This window comes from Bos grunniens, chromosome 19, assembly GCF_055505025.1.
Source record: "Bos grunniens cultivar Pamir isolate PY7600 chromosome 19, Bosgru_T2T1.0, whole genome shotgun sequence".
In the NCBI taxonomy this organism is placed as follows: Eukaryota; Metazoa; Chordata; class Mammalia; order Artiodactyla; family Bovidae; genus Bos; species Bos grunniens.
The window spans coordinates 1001615-1018557 of NC_141183.1; the positions used below are offsets into that span (position 1 = coordinate 1001615).

The window sequence follows — 16943 nt, forward strand, 5'->3', positions numbered from 1 at the left end:
ATACTTTGTTTAATGTTTTATGGTCAACAAATGATTTTAAAACACATTCCCTTCATGTAGCCTCAGAAGAACTTTGTGTGGTTGTTTGTTCTTATCTGCAATTTCAAGGGAGAAGCTGAGACATTTCAAGGAGGGGAAGTAGTGTAGCGGCCCAGCTCAGCCCTCCTCTCGCCCCGGAGGAGCTGACTGAGGCGCTCACGCTCCAGGCCAGTCGGGGGCGGCGGGGCTGGAGGCCAGCGCAACGCATGCGGCCCACAGGTGCCCTTTCAGCAAAAGGTGCATCTTGTGATTAAAGGAAAACGTGTCATCGGTGTGGGTTTCTCTCTCTCCCTCCCTGGAGGTAATCACGCCTTTCTTGTTAACATTTTATGCTTTTACCACATCTTTTAAAGGCTGTGTTACCTCCTTGAAATGATACCTGATTTTCATTAGGAGGAATTCTCTTCAAGGAGAATTGTCTGTCCCCTATGCAAATAGACTTTTGATAGTCGTAACCGAGTAATTTATCACACAGACCAGGATGCGTGTGAATCCCACTGCTGGAATCTCAGATTAGTCCCACATTCTGACTCCCACTGTTTGTGCTTTAACATAGAGCGTTGTAATCCCAAAAAAGATGTCACACACTTTTCTTTTTCTAACTTCTGCTTTTAAGGCTCTAAATTGTTTTAAGAAATGCTGAGATTGTATCCTACAAAGTTTTATATGTCCTGTTTTCCTTGTGATTCATTTACAAGTATTATTAGTTCATGATCTTCAATATGATTTCTTTTTTTTTTTTTATGATTTCTTATTAGACAGAAATTACCTCATGGTGTGTTTTCCACTTCCAAAGAAATGCCCTTTATCCCCTCTCAGCAGGCAGAAATAGGAAACAGGGATGCATACACCCACACGCACGGATGTGTGTTTATTCACATACGTACACCAACACACATACCCACCCCTGCTTCTATATTTAGCTAAACATATAAGCGTCATGAATTCACACTGACTCCAGCTCCAGGGAGATGCTACAGGTTAGCCTCTCCTCATGCGCTCTTCCCTTCTCTGACAGAGAGAAACCTGACTTCCAATATCTGCAAAGTTGTTAGCTCAACTTCCTGAATTCCAGGAGGTGGTTTTTGAATTGATAAACCATACTCTGGGAAAAAGAACCCTAAAGCCGTGGTTTAATTCTTCTCTGAGTTCTCTTTGTCCTGAGTCTTGTGATCCGAGTATTGTCTTCAGAAGTTACCCTGGCTATTTCTTCTCTCTCCTCTGCGTGGTTATGTTATTAATAATCTGAAGTGTGACAAGGCTTTTTATGGTGGTGTTTCACCTTAGAATTTCCCTCCTCCATCCTGTTTTATTCTTTCCTTTTCAGTCAGTGGAACATGAGCATGGTTTTAAGAATCAGACCTGGACCGGAAGGCGTGATTGCAGAGCAGTGTCCCCAGCTCCGCTCTGCTCCCAGCCTCCCTGCAGACGGCCGGTCTCCTCAGCTTCTGGCCAAGCCTCTCTGTGTGTGTTTTGCACAAATGAGCTCTTAGGTGTTTATCTCATGATTTTCTCTTCATTTGTACAGTTTCCTTTCCCCTTTATTATAAACTGGAAGTCAGTCACTGCTCTTGCATCAGCACAGTGTACTGATGTGCAGATGAAGCTTAGTTTATGCAACTGCTGTCCTGCCTGTGGACCTGGAGGTCGTATCCAGTATTCGCAATGATGAATGGTGCTGAAAAGAATAACCGAGTAGATACGTATTTTTGTATTCTTTGAAATTTATATTGAGGGTAATTTTAGAAATGAGAATGCTGGGTGAAAAGACAAACTGCTGCCGCTGCTGCTGCTAAGTCACTCAGTCGTGTCCGACTCTGTGCGACCCCATAGACGGCAGCCCACCAGGCTCCTCTGTCCATAGGATTTTCCAAGCAAGAGTACTGGAGTGGGGTGCCATTGCCTTCTCCCGAAAAGACAAACACATTTGTAGTTTTGTTGAGTATTGCCAAAGTCCCCTTCATGAAGTTTGCACTGATTCAACGTCTACTGGCTGCATATTAGAGTGACTTTTGACTTAGTCTTCCAGGTAGAAAGTGTTGTTCTGTTTTAAATTTTTTGAAGTTCTGCTAGGTGATAAGCAGTTTCTCAATATTGTCTTAATTTGCTTTCTCTAAGTGAGAATAAACATATTTCCATATATTTAAGGGTGATTTTAAGTCTTACTGAGCTATAATTGAAACAGTAATTTCATGTAGTGTAGACTCATGTTTTGACATGTGTTCACTTGTGAAACTGCCAACCCAGAAAGGTGTGTGTGTGAGCACAGAATCACCCCCACGTGTCCTCTCGCCGGTGTAATCTCTCCTGCCCGCGCTTCTGCCGCGCCACGTGCCGGCAGCCGTAAGTGTCCCTTCTGTCGCTGTCTCTGTACTTGAGTTTCTAGAATTTTGAGTAAATGGAAGCGTGTTGTCTGTATACTTGCTGGTCCCGCCTCTTGCCCTTGACTTGATGGTGATGAGGTCCGTCCATGCACTGCACATCAGCAGGCCTTTCTTTTATACTTTCGACTAATATTCCATCACATTGATGCACCGTAAGTTCTTCATCTGTGTATCTGCTGATGGACATTTACACTGTTTTCACTCTTGGGGCCATTACAGATAAAGCCTATGATAAAGGCTCTAAAGCCATAGATAAAGTCTGTGAACATCAGTGTCCAGGTCCTCGTATAGACGTCTGCATTTTGTTCCCTTGGATAAAAACCCGTAAGTCACACGCCTGGATCACGTGCGAGGTGTACGCGCGCCTCTTGGAGAAACTGCCGTACTGTCTCCAAAGTGGTGGCGCTGTTTCACACCCACGGGCGTGTGTGAGGCCTCCAGGTCCTCCAGATTCCCGTCAAAGTGCAGTACCATCATGGTTTTGCTTCCGCAGTTCCAGCGGGTGTGTACAAGTAAGTTGTTGTGGCTTCAGTTTGCATTTCCCTAGAGACTCGTGTTGTAAACACTTTTCATGTCTTTTTTGTTTTGTACTTCAGTGTCTATTCAAATATTTAACCTATTTTTTAACTGGATTAATTTTCTTGTTATTGAGTTTTGAGAATCTTTTGTTCATATTGGATACAAGTCCTTTGACAGATGGTTTGCAAATATTTTCTCCCAATGTGCGGCTTTTCTTTTCATTCTTTTAATAGTTTCTGCCAAAGGACAGGTGTTTTTAATTTTAATGAAATTCAGTTTGTTTGTTTGTTCTTTTATGGATTGTGCTTTTAGTGTCATAGCTGAGAACTCCTTCCCTACCTCAAGACACAAAGGTTTTCTCCTATTTTCTTTTGAAAGTTTTATAGTTTTTAATCTTGTGTATGCTAGGAAGTATGAATTGAAATTTTTTCTCTTTATTTCATAAAACTGCCTTCTTTACCTTTAATACATATGCAATCTGTAGTGATCTTCATTCATAACCTTTCATTCATAATATTGTTAATTTGTATTATTTCTTTTTCCAGATCAGTCTGGCTATAGTTTTATCAATTTTATTAAGAGAGCCAGATTTTGTTGCACTGATTTTTGTCTAATGTTTTCTGTTCCTATTTTATTGATTTCTGTTCTGATTATTTTTCCCCTCCCACTTTATGTTTAATTTACTGTTCTTTTTCTAATTCATTAAGGTGAAAGCGGATGCCGTTGATTTGAAATCTGTATGTTTAAATTTTTTCTATGTAAGTATTTAATTTTATAAAACTTACCTCAAGTTCTTTGTTGATTGTTTAGTTGCTCAGTTGTGTCTGACTCTCTGCAACCATGTGGACTGCAGCACACCAGGCTTCCCTGTCCTTCATCATCTCGTGGAGCTTGCTCAAACTCATGTCCATTGAGTCACTGATGCCATCCAACCATCTCGTTATCTGGCATCCCCTTCTCCTGCCTTCAGTCTTTCCCAGCATCAGGGTCTTTTCCAATAAGTCAGCTGTTTGCATCAGGTGGCCTGAGGATTGAACTTCAGCTTCAGCATCAGTCCCTAGAAACATCTTTTTAATTTTGATATGTTTTATGTTCGTTTTCATTAAGTTCAAAATATTTTCTAACTTCTCATTTTATTTCTTTTTTTGACCCATACATTTGTATATTTAGTTTTCAATTATTTGGGGGTTTCATAGAAATCTTTCTTATATAGGTTTTACATTTAATTCCACTGTGATCAGAGAGTATGCATTGCATGACTTGAATCCTTTTAAAATGTTTGAGAATTGTTTTATGTTCCCAAATAAGTCTATTTTTGCTAAGTATTCTACTCTTGAAAGTGACATATTTCTGCTGTGGTTGGATGGAATGTTCCGTAAGTGTCAGTTAGGTCATGTTAGATCTGTAAGGTTTTAATTTTAGCTAAATTTGAAAAGGGTTTGGCCATCATTTCTTCAAACATTTTCCCATGCCAGCTCTCTCTGGTGTCTCCTTCAGAGGCTCTCAGTGCTCATGCATTGGGTTACTCGTGCTCTCCTTCCTTTTTGTTATTCTGGTTTCCTTTCTGTGCTTTGTTTTGGTTGGTTTCCACGTTCACTCATCTTCTCTTCAGCAGCGTATAATCTGCCTTTAGTCTCATCCATTATATTTTTCAAACATTGTAGTTTTTCTGTAAAGCTATAGAGACTCTCCCTCTAGAATCGAGGCAACTGTCTCTCTCTAGAATCGCGGCGAGTGGAGGTAATTCTCGGCGTCATCACAACCCCTTTCTCTGTTCTCTGTGTGTCTTCTTGGCTCCGGTTCTCTTCTAGGAATTAGCAATCTTTCTTTCCCTTTCACAGCTTCTCCACTTGTCCTTTATTCTGGAACGTCCTTATCCTGGATTCTCCAGTCCTCTCACCCATCAGTTGACTTGACATCACTGTCTTATATCCTAATTCCTAGGGAAGGTTTATTTTTCCCTGTTATACAAACCCTTAATATCCTGTATTTCTCCTTTGTTCATTTCATTGAATGTTTGCCGAGAGCAGTGTATCAATTCACAGTCTTGCGCCTGCTAGACTGGAAGCTCCCGTAGCCCAGGAGTTGGTGTGACTCACCCAGTGGTGACTCCTCAGCCTCTGTGCAGGAGCCTGCCCGGAATGGGCGTTAACACATCAGTGGTGCATGAGCGGGCGGGCACCGCGTGGTGGCGGGCAAGCAGGTGACTGCACTGACCGCGCACATGGGGGACCGGCACTGGGGTCCTTGGAGAAGCCTGGTGTGACGGGGAAGAGGTGGTCAGAGAGGCCAGCCGGACGGTCATGCATAGGTGGGTGCTTAAACCTAGCACAAACCCAGGTGACATGCTTTTATGCCATCAATAGAGAGTTTATAATCAGTAAAAATAGTTCTACATGTTGCTTTATCTCCAAGAAGACCTTAATCCTGGCTTTAGAAATTGTGTGCCCCTGCCTGTCATCTTCCTCGAGAAAGAAAAATCTGATGGAGGTTTACTTTTTTCATGGAAAGTATGATGGTAAGGAGGAAAAGATAATTCATAAATATGAAATGCAAATATATATTTTACAAATACATGTTCAATTTATATACATACAGTTAACATATAATATGTATGCAAAGAACCTGCCTGCCAGTGCAGGAGACACAGGTTTGTTCCCTGGGTTGGAGAGATGCCCTGGAGAAGGAAATGGCAACCTAGTCCAGTGTTCTTGCCTGGAGAATCCCCATGGACAGAGGAGCCTGGCGGGCTACAGCCCACGGGGTCGCAGAGAGTCAGCGACTTAGTGACTAAGCAACAGCAACGTGTACATACACACACACACACACACACACACACACACACCCACCCCTATATACAATACCTCTTAAACATCCTTAGTGGTGACCTTACCAAAGCGCTGTGCCCTTTATAAAGCTTTACTGTTTTACTCCAAGCACAGTGAGCTCCTCTGGCCTTTGTTCGGAGTGTTGCATTCATATCTTTGTGCAGGTTTATCACACTGAGAACAACATAGAGCATCTTTCTTCCCATTTTGGAAGCAGGGACAGTGTCTTGATTATTTCTGTATTTCTAGCACCAAGCTCACATCTCAGCATACAGTGTTAAGTAAATGCTTGATGGACATTTTAGTTTTCAAATGTTGTAAAAGTTATTTGTTATACAAATATTAATGTTATAAAGGATAAATTATATTAAGGGCTTAGTTAATTAATGTTGAACAGTGATTTAGTTAAATACATGTGTTATACACACACACACACACACACACACAGATTTAAAGTAATAGAACAACTTTGAAGTCAGGTGGGCTGTTTTAACTTCTTATTTTGCCATTTAGTATATAAACTTGGGTAAACACTTAACTCTTCTAAATTTCATTGTTTTATTTTGTGAAAAAATAATTTTTTATAGTTATATAATGAAATGAAATAATGTATGAACTGCTCTAAATGTAATGAGTATAGAAATCACTCAATGTTCACTCTTTCCTCATTTGCAAAACCATTAAAAATTATGGTTACATTATAAAATGTTATAGTCTGTAGCAACATCATTCAGTAAAGTACTAGAAAATATCTACTGTGGCTTTGAAATACATTTCACATAATTTAGAAATCATTTATGATAAGCAGAAAATTTTCTCTCAGTGATAAATGTTACATTTATATTTGGTAAATAAAGAGAAATTTGCCTACTTAAAATTTCGTGTGCTTGTGCACAGTGATGAATGTAAGTGAGAATATTTTCCAGCTACTTTGAAATACTGAACTGCCCAGGGACAAGGCATGGATGGGGTTTTGAAGGAAATAAATATTCCAGCCTCACATTTCAGCCTTTCTTCTTTATTCCTTTGATCTGGCTTTGGTTTACTTATCATTCTGCTTGAATGACTTCACACCGCCTTTCTCTCCACAGTAACAAGAATGGTCCTGCACCTACTTCACGGTGTTTAGACTTTGTCATTTCATAGGAGGAACATGTGTTTCCTCGTTATTTACTGATATATTACTGCCTATAAAGTAGGATGAATCGATGGGCACGCATGTAGCTTTGCATATATTATACATAATTTATATGTAGAACTTTTAATCAGTACTTCGTTACATATAGGAAACATGAAAGGAGGCAACATTAAATTTGAGATTTATTTGAAGTTTAAAGTGAAAGTTGAAAGATTTTAGAGGGATTTTTCTTCACTGTACACTAAAGCTGTTCTATTTTTAAGGATCATTTTCCCAGAGTTTTCTTATTTCACCATAAAAATTTCAGTCGTTTTTTTATTTGCCGAGGTGTGAGTGTCCATCTCTTGCGACCCTAAGGACTGTAGCCCACCAGGCTTCTTTGTACCTAGGATTTTCCAGGCAAGAATACTGGAGTGAGTTGCCATGCCTCCTCCAGGGGATCTTCCCAACCCAGGGATTGAACCCTGGTCTCCTGCACCTCCTGCATTGGCCACTGCGCCACCTGGGAAGCTAATAGTTTATATGAAATGCTATAGTAGCAGTATATAAAAAGTGCTAACAAGGATGAAAGTAAGAAGCAGCTAGCAATTCTATCTGAAGAGTTAACAGCTGAGCCCCTAAAGAATGACTAGTAATCTGCCAGTCAGTCAAAACAACCAAGAAGAGATGGCCAGGTAGGCTCCTGTAAAACTGATCCTCCCCCAGGTATAAACTCTGTTCAGACATAACCTTCAGACCCAGAGGGTGAATATGCAGAAGGAGACACGGGAGGCAAGGCACACCTAGAAGAAGGGAACGTGGACTTCCCGTTTTTACAGCAATGACCAGTTTTGATGCCACGTGAGACAGCTAGAACTCGGGTACATACTTGCCATCTTGGTGCTTGAAGAGCCAGATGAAAGGATGGGCAGTTGTAGCCACTGGCAAAGTAAGATGGAGACACCAAGAAACAAAGGAGCCTACTTCCCTGGTGCATATGTCTGCCCGACCCTCAAGACTCCAAAGCCCAAGTCAGGCTAACAGAGTGGATTTATAGATGAGCTTCTGCTCCTTACACGGGAGACAAGGTTTGTAGTTTGAATTCAGCCAAGTTAACTGCCTGCTATAAACAAGTAATGAAAATGATCATTCAGTACTACTCAGAGGAAAGAATAGAATCCAGACTGTCCGCTCTGTGTCACTCATAAAGACAGAAGCTAAAATGACTCGACACACAAAGAATCAGGATAACACGTGACCTAATTACTTTCAATTAGGATAACATGACCTTTTTATCCTCAACAGAAAATGTAAGCAACGGAGACTACCTCAGGATAAATTAGATACTAGAATCAGTGGATCAAAATTTAAAGTAGCTATGCACAGGAACTTCAAGAAAAATTGGTAGTAATGAATGAAAATCTGAGAACTTTCAACAGGAAAACAGTGGAAAATACAACATTTGAGGTTTAAAACATAGCCTGAATATAACACCAGAATGAAGATTAAAAAAAGAACGTGAAGATAAGTTAATAGAAATAAGTCAATCTGAGGACAATGAGAAAACTTATTGAAAAAAATACAGCTGCAGACACTTGCAGGGTAATACCGATGTATAAAATATATTTCATTTGAGTCACAGAAGCAGAGGGAAGAGAGTAATAGAACAGAAAAATATTTGAAAAAGTCATGGCCCCAAATTTTCCAGTTTCATGGAAGACAAAGTTATGCTAATTGAAGCAGCTCAGTAACATCCAGGCCGGTAAATGGGAAACAAAACGAAACAATAACGCTTGTTCCTCGATGTCTTTTGAGCACAGCTGTCCTGGAAGTGGGTGATGGCTCCTCGTGGGGACGTTCATTTGCAGTTCCTTTTTTTTTTTTTTAAGATACTGAGAGTCTGCTCATGTATTTTTTGGCTAATTATACATCTTCTTTGGAGAAATAACCTATGAGGATTCTTCACCTATTTTTATTTACTTGTTACTTTATATTATTTTTTACTGAAGTGTGTTGTGTTAGCTTCTGCTGTACAGCACAGTGATTGCTACAAATACAGACATGCGAGTCCTCCAACTTTGTTCTTTTTCAAAATAGTTTTGCCTATTCTGAGTCCTTTGTATTTCCATATGAATTTTAGGATCAACTTATTAATTTCAGCAAAACGTCATCTGGGATTCTGACAGTGGTTGGGTTGAATCTGTAGATCAGTTTGAGGAGTATTGTCAGCTTTTCAATATTAAGACCACTGTTAATTTCCATTTCACTGGTGTTCGTGTCTAACCCTTGAAGTGTCAAATGTTTAGATGTGTCCACAGCATTTATCATTTTTAACAAGAATTTAGCAGAGACCATTGGTCTTGGTCACACAAAGAAGAGGCAAAAGAAGTCTATTTATTGCTCATGGTTAGCGAAAGGTATTATTTTGAGTGCCTTGAAAGTCATAGTTTCTGAATGACTCACTATCAGCAGCTTACGTGCCAATAGCAGCCGTGAGTATAGAGGATATAGCTGCTAGAAGTCTTGTTTTTCACCCTAGCTGGGGAGGGAGTGGAGACTCCGCTATGGTTTCCAGGCCTGTTGGAAGTGCTTTGTTCTGTTTTGTTTTCCTTGGGGCCTCCGGTGGAGAGGCCAGGCTGGCAGCAGATGAAGTCTGCTGTAATGTGAAGCCTGTGGATGTATGTTGGGTCTCTGCCATCATTATCAAAAGTGCTGGTGCAGAAATGTGCAAAGGGAAGATTTTCAAATTAAGGTTGGCCTGAACATATAAATGTTAGCTTTCAAAGCTCAAGAAATAGTAAATTGTAGTCCATTAGTCTCCTACATTTTATTGCCTGTTTGGAATAATCATGGTCTTCAGAACATCCTTTAATCTGAACTGGCTTGTGGTTGTATAAGAATGCAGCTTCTTTCTTCTTTATGCTTTATATACTCAGACGAGGAAAATTTACTGCATTTTATAAATAAATCAGAGTTAAAAAGGAAATTTTCTTCCCACCTTTTTATCTTCACGGAGGCACATCTTTAAGGCATTTGAGTGATGCATTTACACTCAGCTCCACAGCTAGCTCCACCGAAAAAATAATCTTCAAAGTCGTTTTTTTTTTTTTTTTTTTGCTTCTTACAGGGCACATTATTTGGAATCATGGTAAAAGGAAATACTGGTCTTATATTATTGAGGAGCAGACCCTTCTCTTTTTCAAGTGCTGAAAAATTTCACTGCTATTTCATTACTTTGATGGAAATTAAAATGACACCTCATTAAAATGAATATCATCTTTTATTTAAATAAGACATATTTTATGTTAAGACAGAAGATTTCAAAGTATGAATGGGGCTCAATGTGTTTGCATGGTTTAACTGGACAGAAATATTGACTTACTGAGTGGTGCCTTCTGTGGTGTTTAACTTCACCACTAAATTAGCTTTGTAGGTGATGCTGCTGCTGCTAAGTCCCTTCAGTCGTATCCGACTCTGTGCGACCCCATAGACGGTAGCCCACCAGGCTCCCCCGTTCCTGGGATTCTCCAGGCAAGAACACTGCAGTGGGTTGCCATTTCCTTCGCCAATGCATGAAAGTGAAAAGTGAAAGTGAAGTCCCTCAGTCATGTCCAACTCTTCGCAACCCCATGGACTGCAGCCCACCAGGCTCCTCCGTCCATGGGATTTTCCAGGCAAGAGTACTGGAGTGGGGTGCCATTGCCTTCTACAGCTTTGTAGGTGAGGTGGGACTAAAAATGAATTGAGAGGCTTCACTCATTTCCTTGTGTCTTCTATTTAATATTAAATGGAAAGCAATATTTTAATATAAAACAATATTTCCTATCTGTAAATATTTTTTAATATGTGAAAAGACATTTATTATTATTAATGTTACTATACAACAGTCTAGTCAAGGTTATGGTTTTTTCCAGTGGTCATGTATGGATGAGAGAGTTGGACTAATAAAGAAAGCTGAGCTCCGAAGAATTGATGCTTTTGAACTGTGGTGTTAGAGAAGACTCTTGAGAGTCCCTTGGACTGCAAGGAGATCCAAGTAGTCAATCCTAAGGGAAATCAGTCCTGAATATTCATTGGAAGGACCGAATCTGAAAGCTGCAATACTTTGGCCACCTGATGTGAAGAGTTGACTCCTTGGAAAAGATCCTGATGCTGGGAAAGATTGAAGGCAGGAGAAGAAGGGGATGACAGAGGATGAGATGGTTGGATGGCATCACCAACTCAATGGACATGAGTTTGAGCAAGCTCTGGGAATTGGTGAAAGATAGAGAAGCCTGGAGTACTGCAGTCGATGGGGTCGCAAACAGTCAGACACGACTGAGCAACTGAACTGAACACATTGGACGTCCCTGGTGGCTCAGTGGTGGAGAATCCACCTGCCAATGCAGGAGATGGTCAGGAAGCACAGGTCCAATTCCTGGGTTGGGGACGTCCCTTGGAGAGGAAATGGCAACCCACTCCAGTATTTTGGCCTGGGAAATCCCATGGACAGAGGAGCCTGGTGTGCTACAGTCTACAGGTTCACAGAAGAGTCAGAAATGACTTAGTGACGAAACAACAACAGCAACAAATGACATACCCATGAATATGCCAGATTGCATTTTCTCAAGTGGCAAAGGGGATGCAGGATGACGTTCCTCTTTGATTCCTGGAAACCTCAGCGTCATCTGTCTTCTGGAGGGTTCAGTTTCTTACAACGTCTACGATTCTGTCCACGAGGATTCCGATGATGCTTAGTACTGAAGAACATTTCACCAAGTCGTTCTATCGTGGGTCCTGGCACTGAGTGTTCACTTCTTTCTTCTGATCTGGTTTTCAGCACAGCATCATGTGTTTCTTCATCATCATGCACAGGATCTGGCCGAGGGATGGGCTTCGTGTGATTATGCGGAATGTCCACAGAAGGGTGTACTGCCCTCAGATCCATCAGATGTCAGGCTAGAAATGATCAGTCAGAAGCAGTGTGCCTTACTTCACTAGGTTATAGTTTAACAAATAGCATTTTTATTATGGTCTCAGTATATAACTGATCATGAATAAAACTTTGGACCTTGATTTTTGTAGTCAATTATAAAGTAAATGAACTAAATTTGGTAGTTAAAAATGAGATAAAATAGAGAAAATATTTGTCCTATTAAATTGAAACTATTTATAGTAACAGTAGCTCAAGTGAATTATTGAACAAAAAATGTAGAACAACTAACTTTCAGCATTTACAGAAAAAGTTGATATTTCAGCCATATATCATATATTTTTATAAAATGTGTTAAAATTTTCTCCTGGCTAATTAAAGGTGCATAATTTTAAGTTATATGGTTTATAAATTTTTCTGAGTTTTCAAAGTGAAGAAGAACTAAAGAGTCTCTTGATGAAGGTGAAAGAGGAGAGTGAAAAAGCTGGCCTAAAGCTCAACATTCAGAAAACTAAGATCATTGCATCTGGTCCCATCACTTCATGGCAAACAGATGGGGAAAATATGGGACTAGCATCATGTTTCATTTTCTTGGGCTTCAAAATCAATGTGGATAGTGAGTGCAGCCACAAAATTAAAAGACACTTGCTCCTTGGAAGAATGGCTTAACAAACCTAGACAGCATATTAAAAAGCAAAGCATCACTTTACCAACAAAGTCCATACAGTCAAAACTATGGTTTTTCCAGTAGTCATATATGGATGTGAGAGTTGGACCATATAGAGGCTGAGTGGCAAAGAATTGCTTTCAAACTGTGCTGCTGGACAAGACTCTTGAGAGTTCCTTGGACTGCAAGGAGATCAATCCAGTCCATCCTAAAGGAAATCAGTCCTGAATATTCCTTGAAAGGACTGATACTGAAGCTCCAATACTTTGGCCACCTGATGCAAAGAGCTGACTTATCAGAAAAGACCCTGATGCTGGGAAAGATTGAAGGCGGGAGGAGAAGGGGACAACAGAGGATGAGATGGTTGGATGGCATCACCGAGTCAACAACAAACAAAAGTTTTCAAATATTGTCCACTATACTTTCCTTTCTATTATGAAACACACTGAGCATGCAGATGTGACCCTTTGAAGACTTGTAGTCTGCTGAATGGTCCGCAAGTGTGGAGAGCATGGGATGAACTAGTCCAGGGGGGCATGGCAGAGGAGTAGCTCCTGTGCATCCTGACCTCGTGATCTCCGAGGGACCCTCGTCATCAGCTGCAGCCTCTGCCTCAGCACCCACCTCACAGTCCTCTGGATGGAGCCTCTGGGTGACCGCTCCCAGTCAGCCGGGCCCACGAGCCGCAGCAAAGTCCATCCAGCACTCGTGACAGCTCTCCGCCACAGTGGCCACCTGCTTCCAGGCCGTGGGACCCAGTAGGGGTCCTTTTATGAGGCACTTACCTCCTTCTGGGGACACGTTCTGAGCACAGGAAGTGGCATCAGGGACACCTGGAAAGCCCCAGAGAGCAGCAGTGCACGGGCTCCACGGGGGCGCCGGGCACAAGTCCCGCTTGGCCCACCAGTGCCGTGGGGCCTCGGGGACAGCCTCTCAGCCCCGGTCTCCAGTTCTGCAAAGGTAGGGGTATGGAAATGCCTTATAGAAGCTGGACATAAAGGAGAGAAGACGCGTTCAAATCGTTTACAGTGCCTGGCGCCCAGTCAGAGCTCAGCAGCGGCCAGTATTAACACTCACATGTTTATACCCTGAAGTCTTACTTTATCTTCTGTCAGCATGCAGAGATGCCTCTTCGGTTGGTGGACCTTCCTGACTATTTGATTTTATTTCAAGGTACAAAGAAACGTAGTTACGGTTCTCTGAGGCGAGCCCACTGTGGGCAGGAGGTTGTCAGGCCGGCATGGCGCCCCCTGCCCGTCACCCTGCAGGTCAGCGTCTGCCGGGTGTGCGTGTTGGAGGCGGTCCTGTGGTACCTCGTGCTTTTTCAGTTGAGACGTTACCCACATACTGTAAGACTCACCCTTTCAAGGTGCACAGTTTAGCAGATTCTAGCATATCCACAAAGACGCGCGGCATCGCCACTCTCCAAGTCCAGTGCGCTTGTCACCCCCAGCGCCCGTGCGTGAGCAGCACTGCCCACCCCCGCCCCCCGGCCCGTGCTGACCACTGACCTGCTTTCCCTGTCTCTATGGGTTTGTCTGTTCCGGATGTTCCTCATAGATAGAATCGTGTGGTACGTAAGCGTGTGCCCTTGAGTCTGGCTCCTGTAACGCGGCAGTGTTTTCGAGATTTGTCCGTGTGCAGGGGCGTCCACGCTGCATGCCTTTCTGAGGCTGAGTGCTGGCCCACTGTGTGGCTGGACCGCACTTCACTGCTCCGTCCGTCGGGTGATGGAGGGCCCTGGTGATAACAGTCTTGTTCTAGGGAAGTTGTTGGAAGCCGGTGTGTCCTTATCAGAACACACATTATGTGCTTATATCCTTCTTTCCTGAGACAAGTCGTGTTACTGTCGTCTTTTGAAGAGAGGTTTTATAGCATTTGGATACTTCAGATAGAAGTCTGGTCTGTACTTGAGAGAGGATGAAAGCTTGTTCTTTGATCAAACCTGGTTCTTTGGTTGTGCGTTAACTCTGTGGCCCGTGTGGCCTTCCCAGGGAGAAGGAGGAGCAGCTGACCCGGGTGAGCGAGGGGCAGAGGCTGCAGGCGCAGCAGGCGGACGCCGCGCTGGAGGAGTTCAAGCGGCAGGTGGAGCTGAACTCGGAGAAGGTCTACGCGGAGATGAAGGAGCAGGTGAGAGGCTGCCTCTGGGGCGGAGACGTGCAGGTCTCCTGTGGGAAGCAGCGTGTTTACCAGCTCAGAAGGCTCTGCCAGGGTTAGGCCACCATGTCGGGGTCGGGGCTTCAGGTGAGGGCCGGGGTGGACACCCCCCACCTGCAGAGCCCCGGAAGGACGGGCAGCTCCTCTTGGCCAAGACAAGAGCCCTGGAGGAGGGCCCAGCCGGCTGCCCTCCCCATGGGGTGGCCTTCCTGGGCCGTGGGAGGGACTCTGCTCAGCTGCTCCTGGTGGTGGGGAGTGGGCAGAGCCTGGTGAGAGGGGCTGAGGGCCCTCCTCCCCCTCAGTGCCCCGATTCCTCTGGAAAGCAGTGCCAGAAACCATTCAAAGTCCTGTCCGTGGACGCAGCTGTGGCCAGACTGTGCCAGGCTTTGGGACACGGGGCAGCGTACAGATGAAACCCATGACCGGCCATTGTCTCCAGAGCGAGGCCTCAAGTTACCCTCCTCTGTGTCTGTTCATGTGCCATAGGTGGTGTTGCATTGGTCAGTTATGGCAAATTATTTTTAAGTGGCATTTCAGGAGGACAGTGGCTATCCCCGGTTCTTATGTAAGTGGTATGTTTTATAGTTCTGAGAAAAAATTTAAAAATTTATAGAAGAATAAAGGAAAGAGATGCCTAGATACACATCATGAAGAATCAACAATTGTCCACGCCAGTTACTTAAATAAAATGTTACAGGTGTAGTTTCCTTTTGCTTTGCATTTCCAGTCTAATCATGTTATTCTCCCGTCTCTCTCCTGGTCTTTTCAGGAGCGCTCACACTATAATTAGTGCGGTGTGTATCATTTCAGTGTGTTTGTACTTTCACATGCACGCGTAGTGTCTGTAAGTGTCACATGCGTGTACATGTATACATATATGTGTAATTTCTGTGCCTCCATTTTTGAAAAGTTAAAGACTACAGATTTTATGTCTCAGTCTTGTTTGCACTTTTACACTGAATTTTGTATAGCTGTGGCCTGTTGATTTAGTGCAATGCTTTTAACATCGTATGTGTTTTATCATATGAATATACCATATTTTATTTATCAGCTCCACTATTCAAGAGCATTTAGTTGATTTCCAGGCTTTCTTAATTATTAAGAGTGTTACAATACTTGTTTGTGATTTCATTTTCAGCTGCAGTTTTCTTCCTCAGGAGGCCTGAGCACTCACAGGTGGTAGAAACTTCCCTGTGGAAGGTCATGGGCAGAGCCTGTGGGGTTTACAAAACTGGAACTGTGCTTCCTTATTATTTCCTTGATTTGGATTGTGTGGACCTGGGTCCTGAGAGCAAGGTTTGAGACCCGCACTCACTGCCTTGGGTGAAAGCCAGACTCCTGGTAGAGTTTGCAGCTGGAAGGAGGGCCGTTCGGTGCCCACTCCTGGACGTGCGTCTCTTCCCAGCTCCCTGCTGTGATCAGAGGCCAGGCCTGGAGGAGGCATATCTGCTCAGATGTGCAGTGGAGCTCACAGGGAACTCTTTGATCAGCTTAACGTTTAAAGGAATACAGACAATATTGAAGGAGGGGGCCCCTGGCAAGAAGTTTTGAGTATGCCCTGAAGAAGGCTAAAAAAGGGGCTTTTGAAAGTGCCAAGGCTGACAGTACAACTTTCCCATAAAAGCTGAAACTACGGCAGGCACCTTTGGCTCAATAAATACACTTTTGGGGGTTGGTGATGCAATATTAACAAACTGCCCAATAATGGGTCAGGAGAAAAACAGCAAACAATATGGGACTGGTGGAAACATTTTATAGAACAAAAAAAAGGCGTTTGTATCCAGCAGTCACAGAATAAAAGCACACTTTTGAAAACAGTCTACTGTAGAATTCAGGGGGGGAGAAACAACCTCAGAGTAGTAGTACCTTTAATGAGAACACATGACCTGTATGAAAGAGGCACATACATCAAGTACAATTAATGCAATTAAAGCTACATACCATTTGCAAAAGTACTGAACGTCAAGAATAAAATGGAAATCCAATAAGTTTCTAGGCAGAATGAAACTGGAAAAGAAATCGGAGAAATAATGGAGTTTTGAAGGAGAAAGGCTATGACCCGATTTTATACATAACCAAGGAGCTTCTCACTTCCAAAATCAACAGAAAAACATTTTATTAGTAAGAGTTCACATAATGTATACTGATTGTTTCTTTTCTGGAAAAAAATTATATCAATTCAGAGATGCAGCAGAAGACACCCAGCATGCAGGGAAACCATCATAGTAAAGGCTGAGCCGAGAACAGTGCAATCCAACAAAATAAAAGCAAAATCAACTGATCGTCACACCTGTAGTCGTGAGATAGAATGCTGATCTTG

At 42.6% G+C, this 16943-nt stretch overlaps 1 protein-coding gene across 44 annotated transcripts in view; it reads left to right on the forward strand.

The window, feature by feature from the left end:
• The window catches only part of CEP112 (centrosomal protein 112), a 315095-nt gene that overhangs the window by 115182 nt on the left and 182970 nt on the right, over window positions 1–16943 (forward strand). For 39 of the 44 annotated variants that reach the window (XR_015146978.1, XR_015146979.1, XM_086355752.1 and 36 more), the window contains one exon: window positions 14461–14596. The exons of the other annotated variants lie outside the window; for them this stretch is intronic. Coding sequence is in view for 37 of the 39 variants with exons in the window: in XM_086355752.1 (XP_086211878.1) it covers window positions 14461–14596 (136 nt within the window). In the remaining 2 variants the exon portion in view is untranslated. The remainder of the gene's footprint in view (window positions 1–14460; window positions 14597–16943) is intronic. 44 annotated transcript variants of the gene reach the window in all.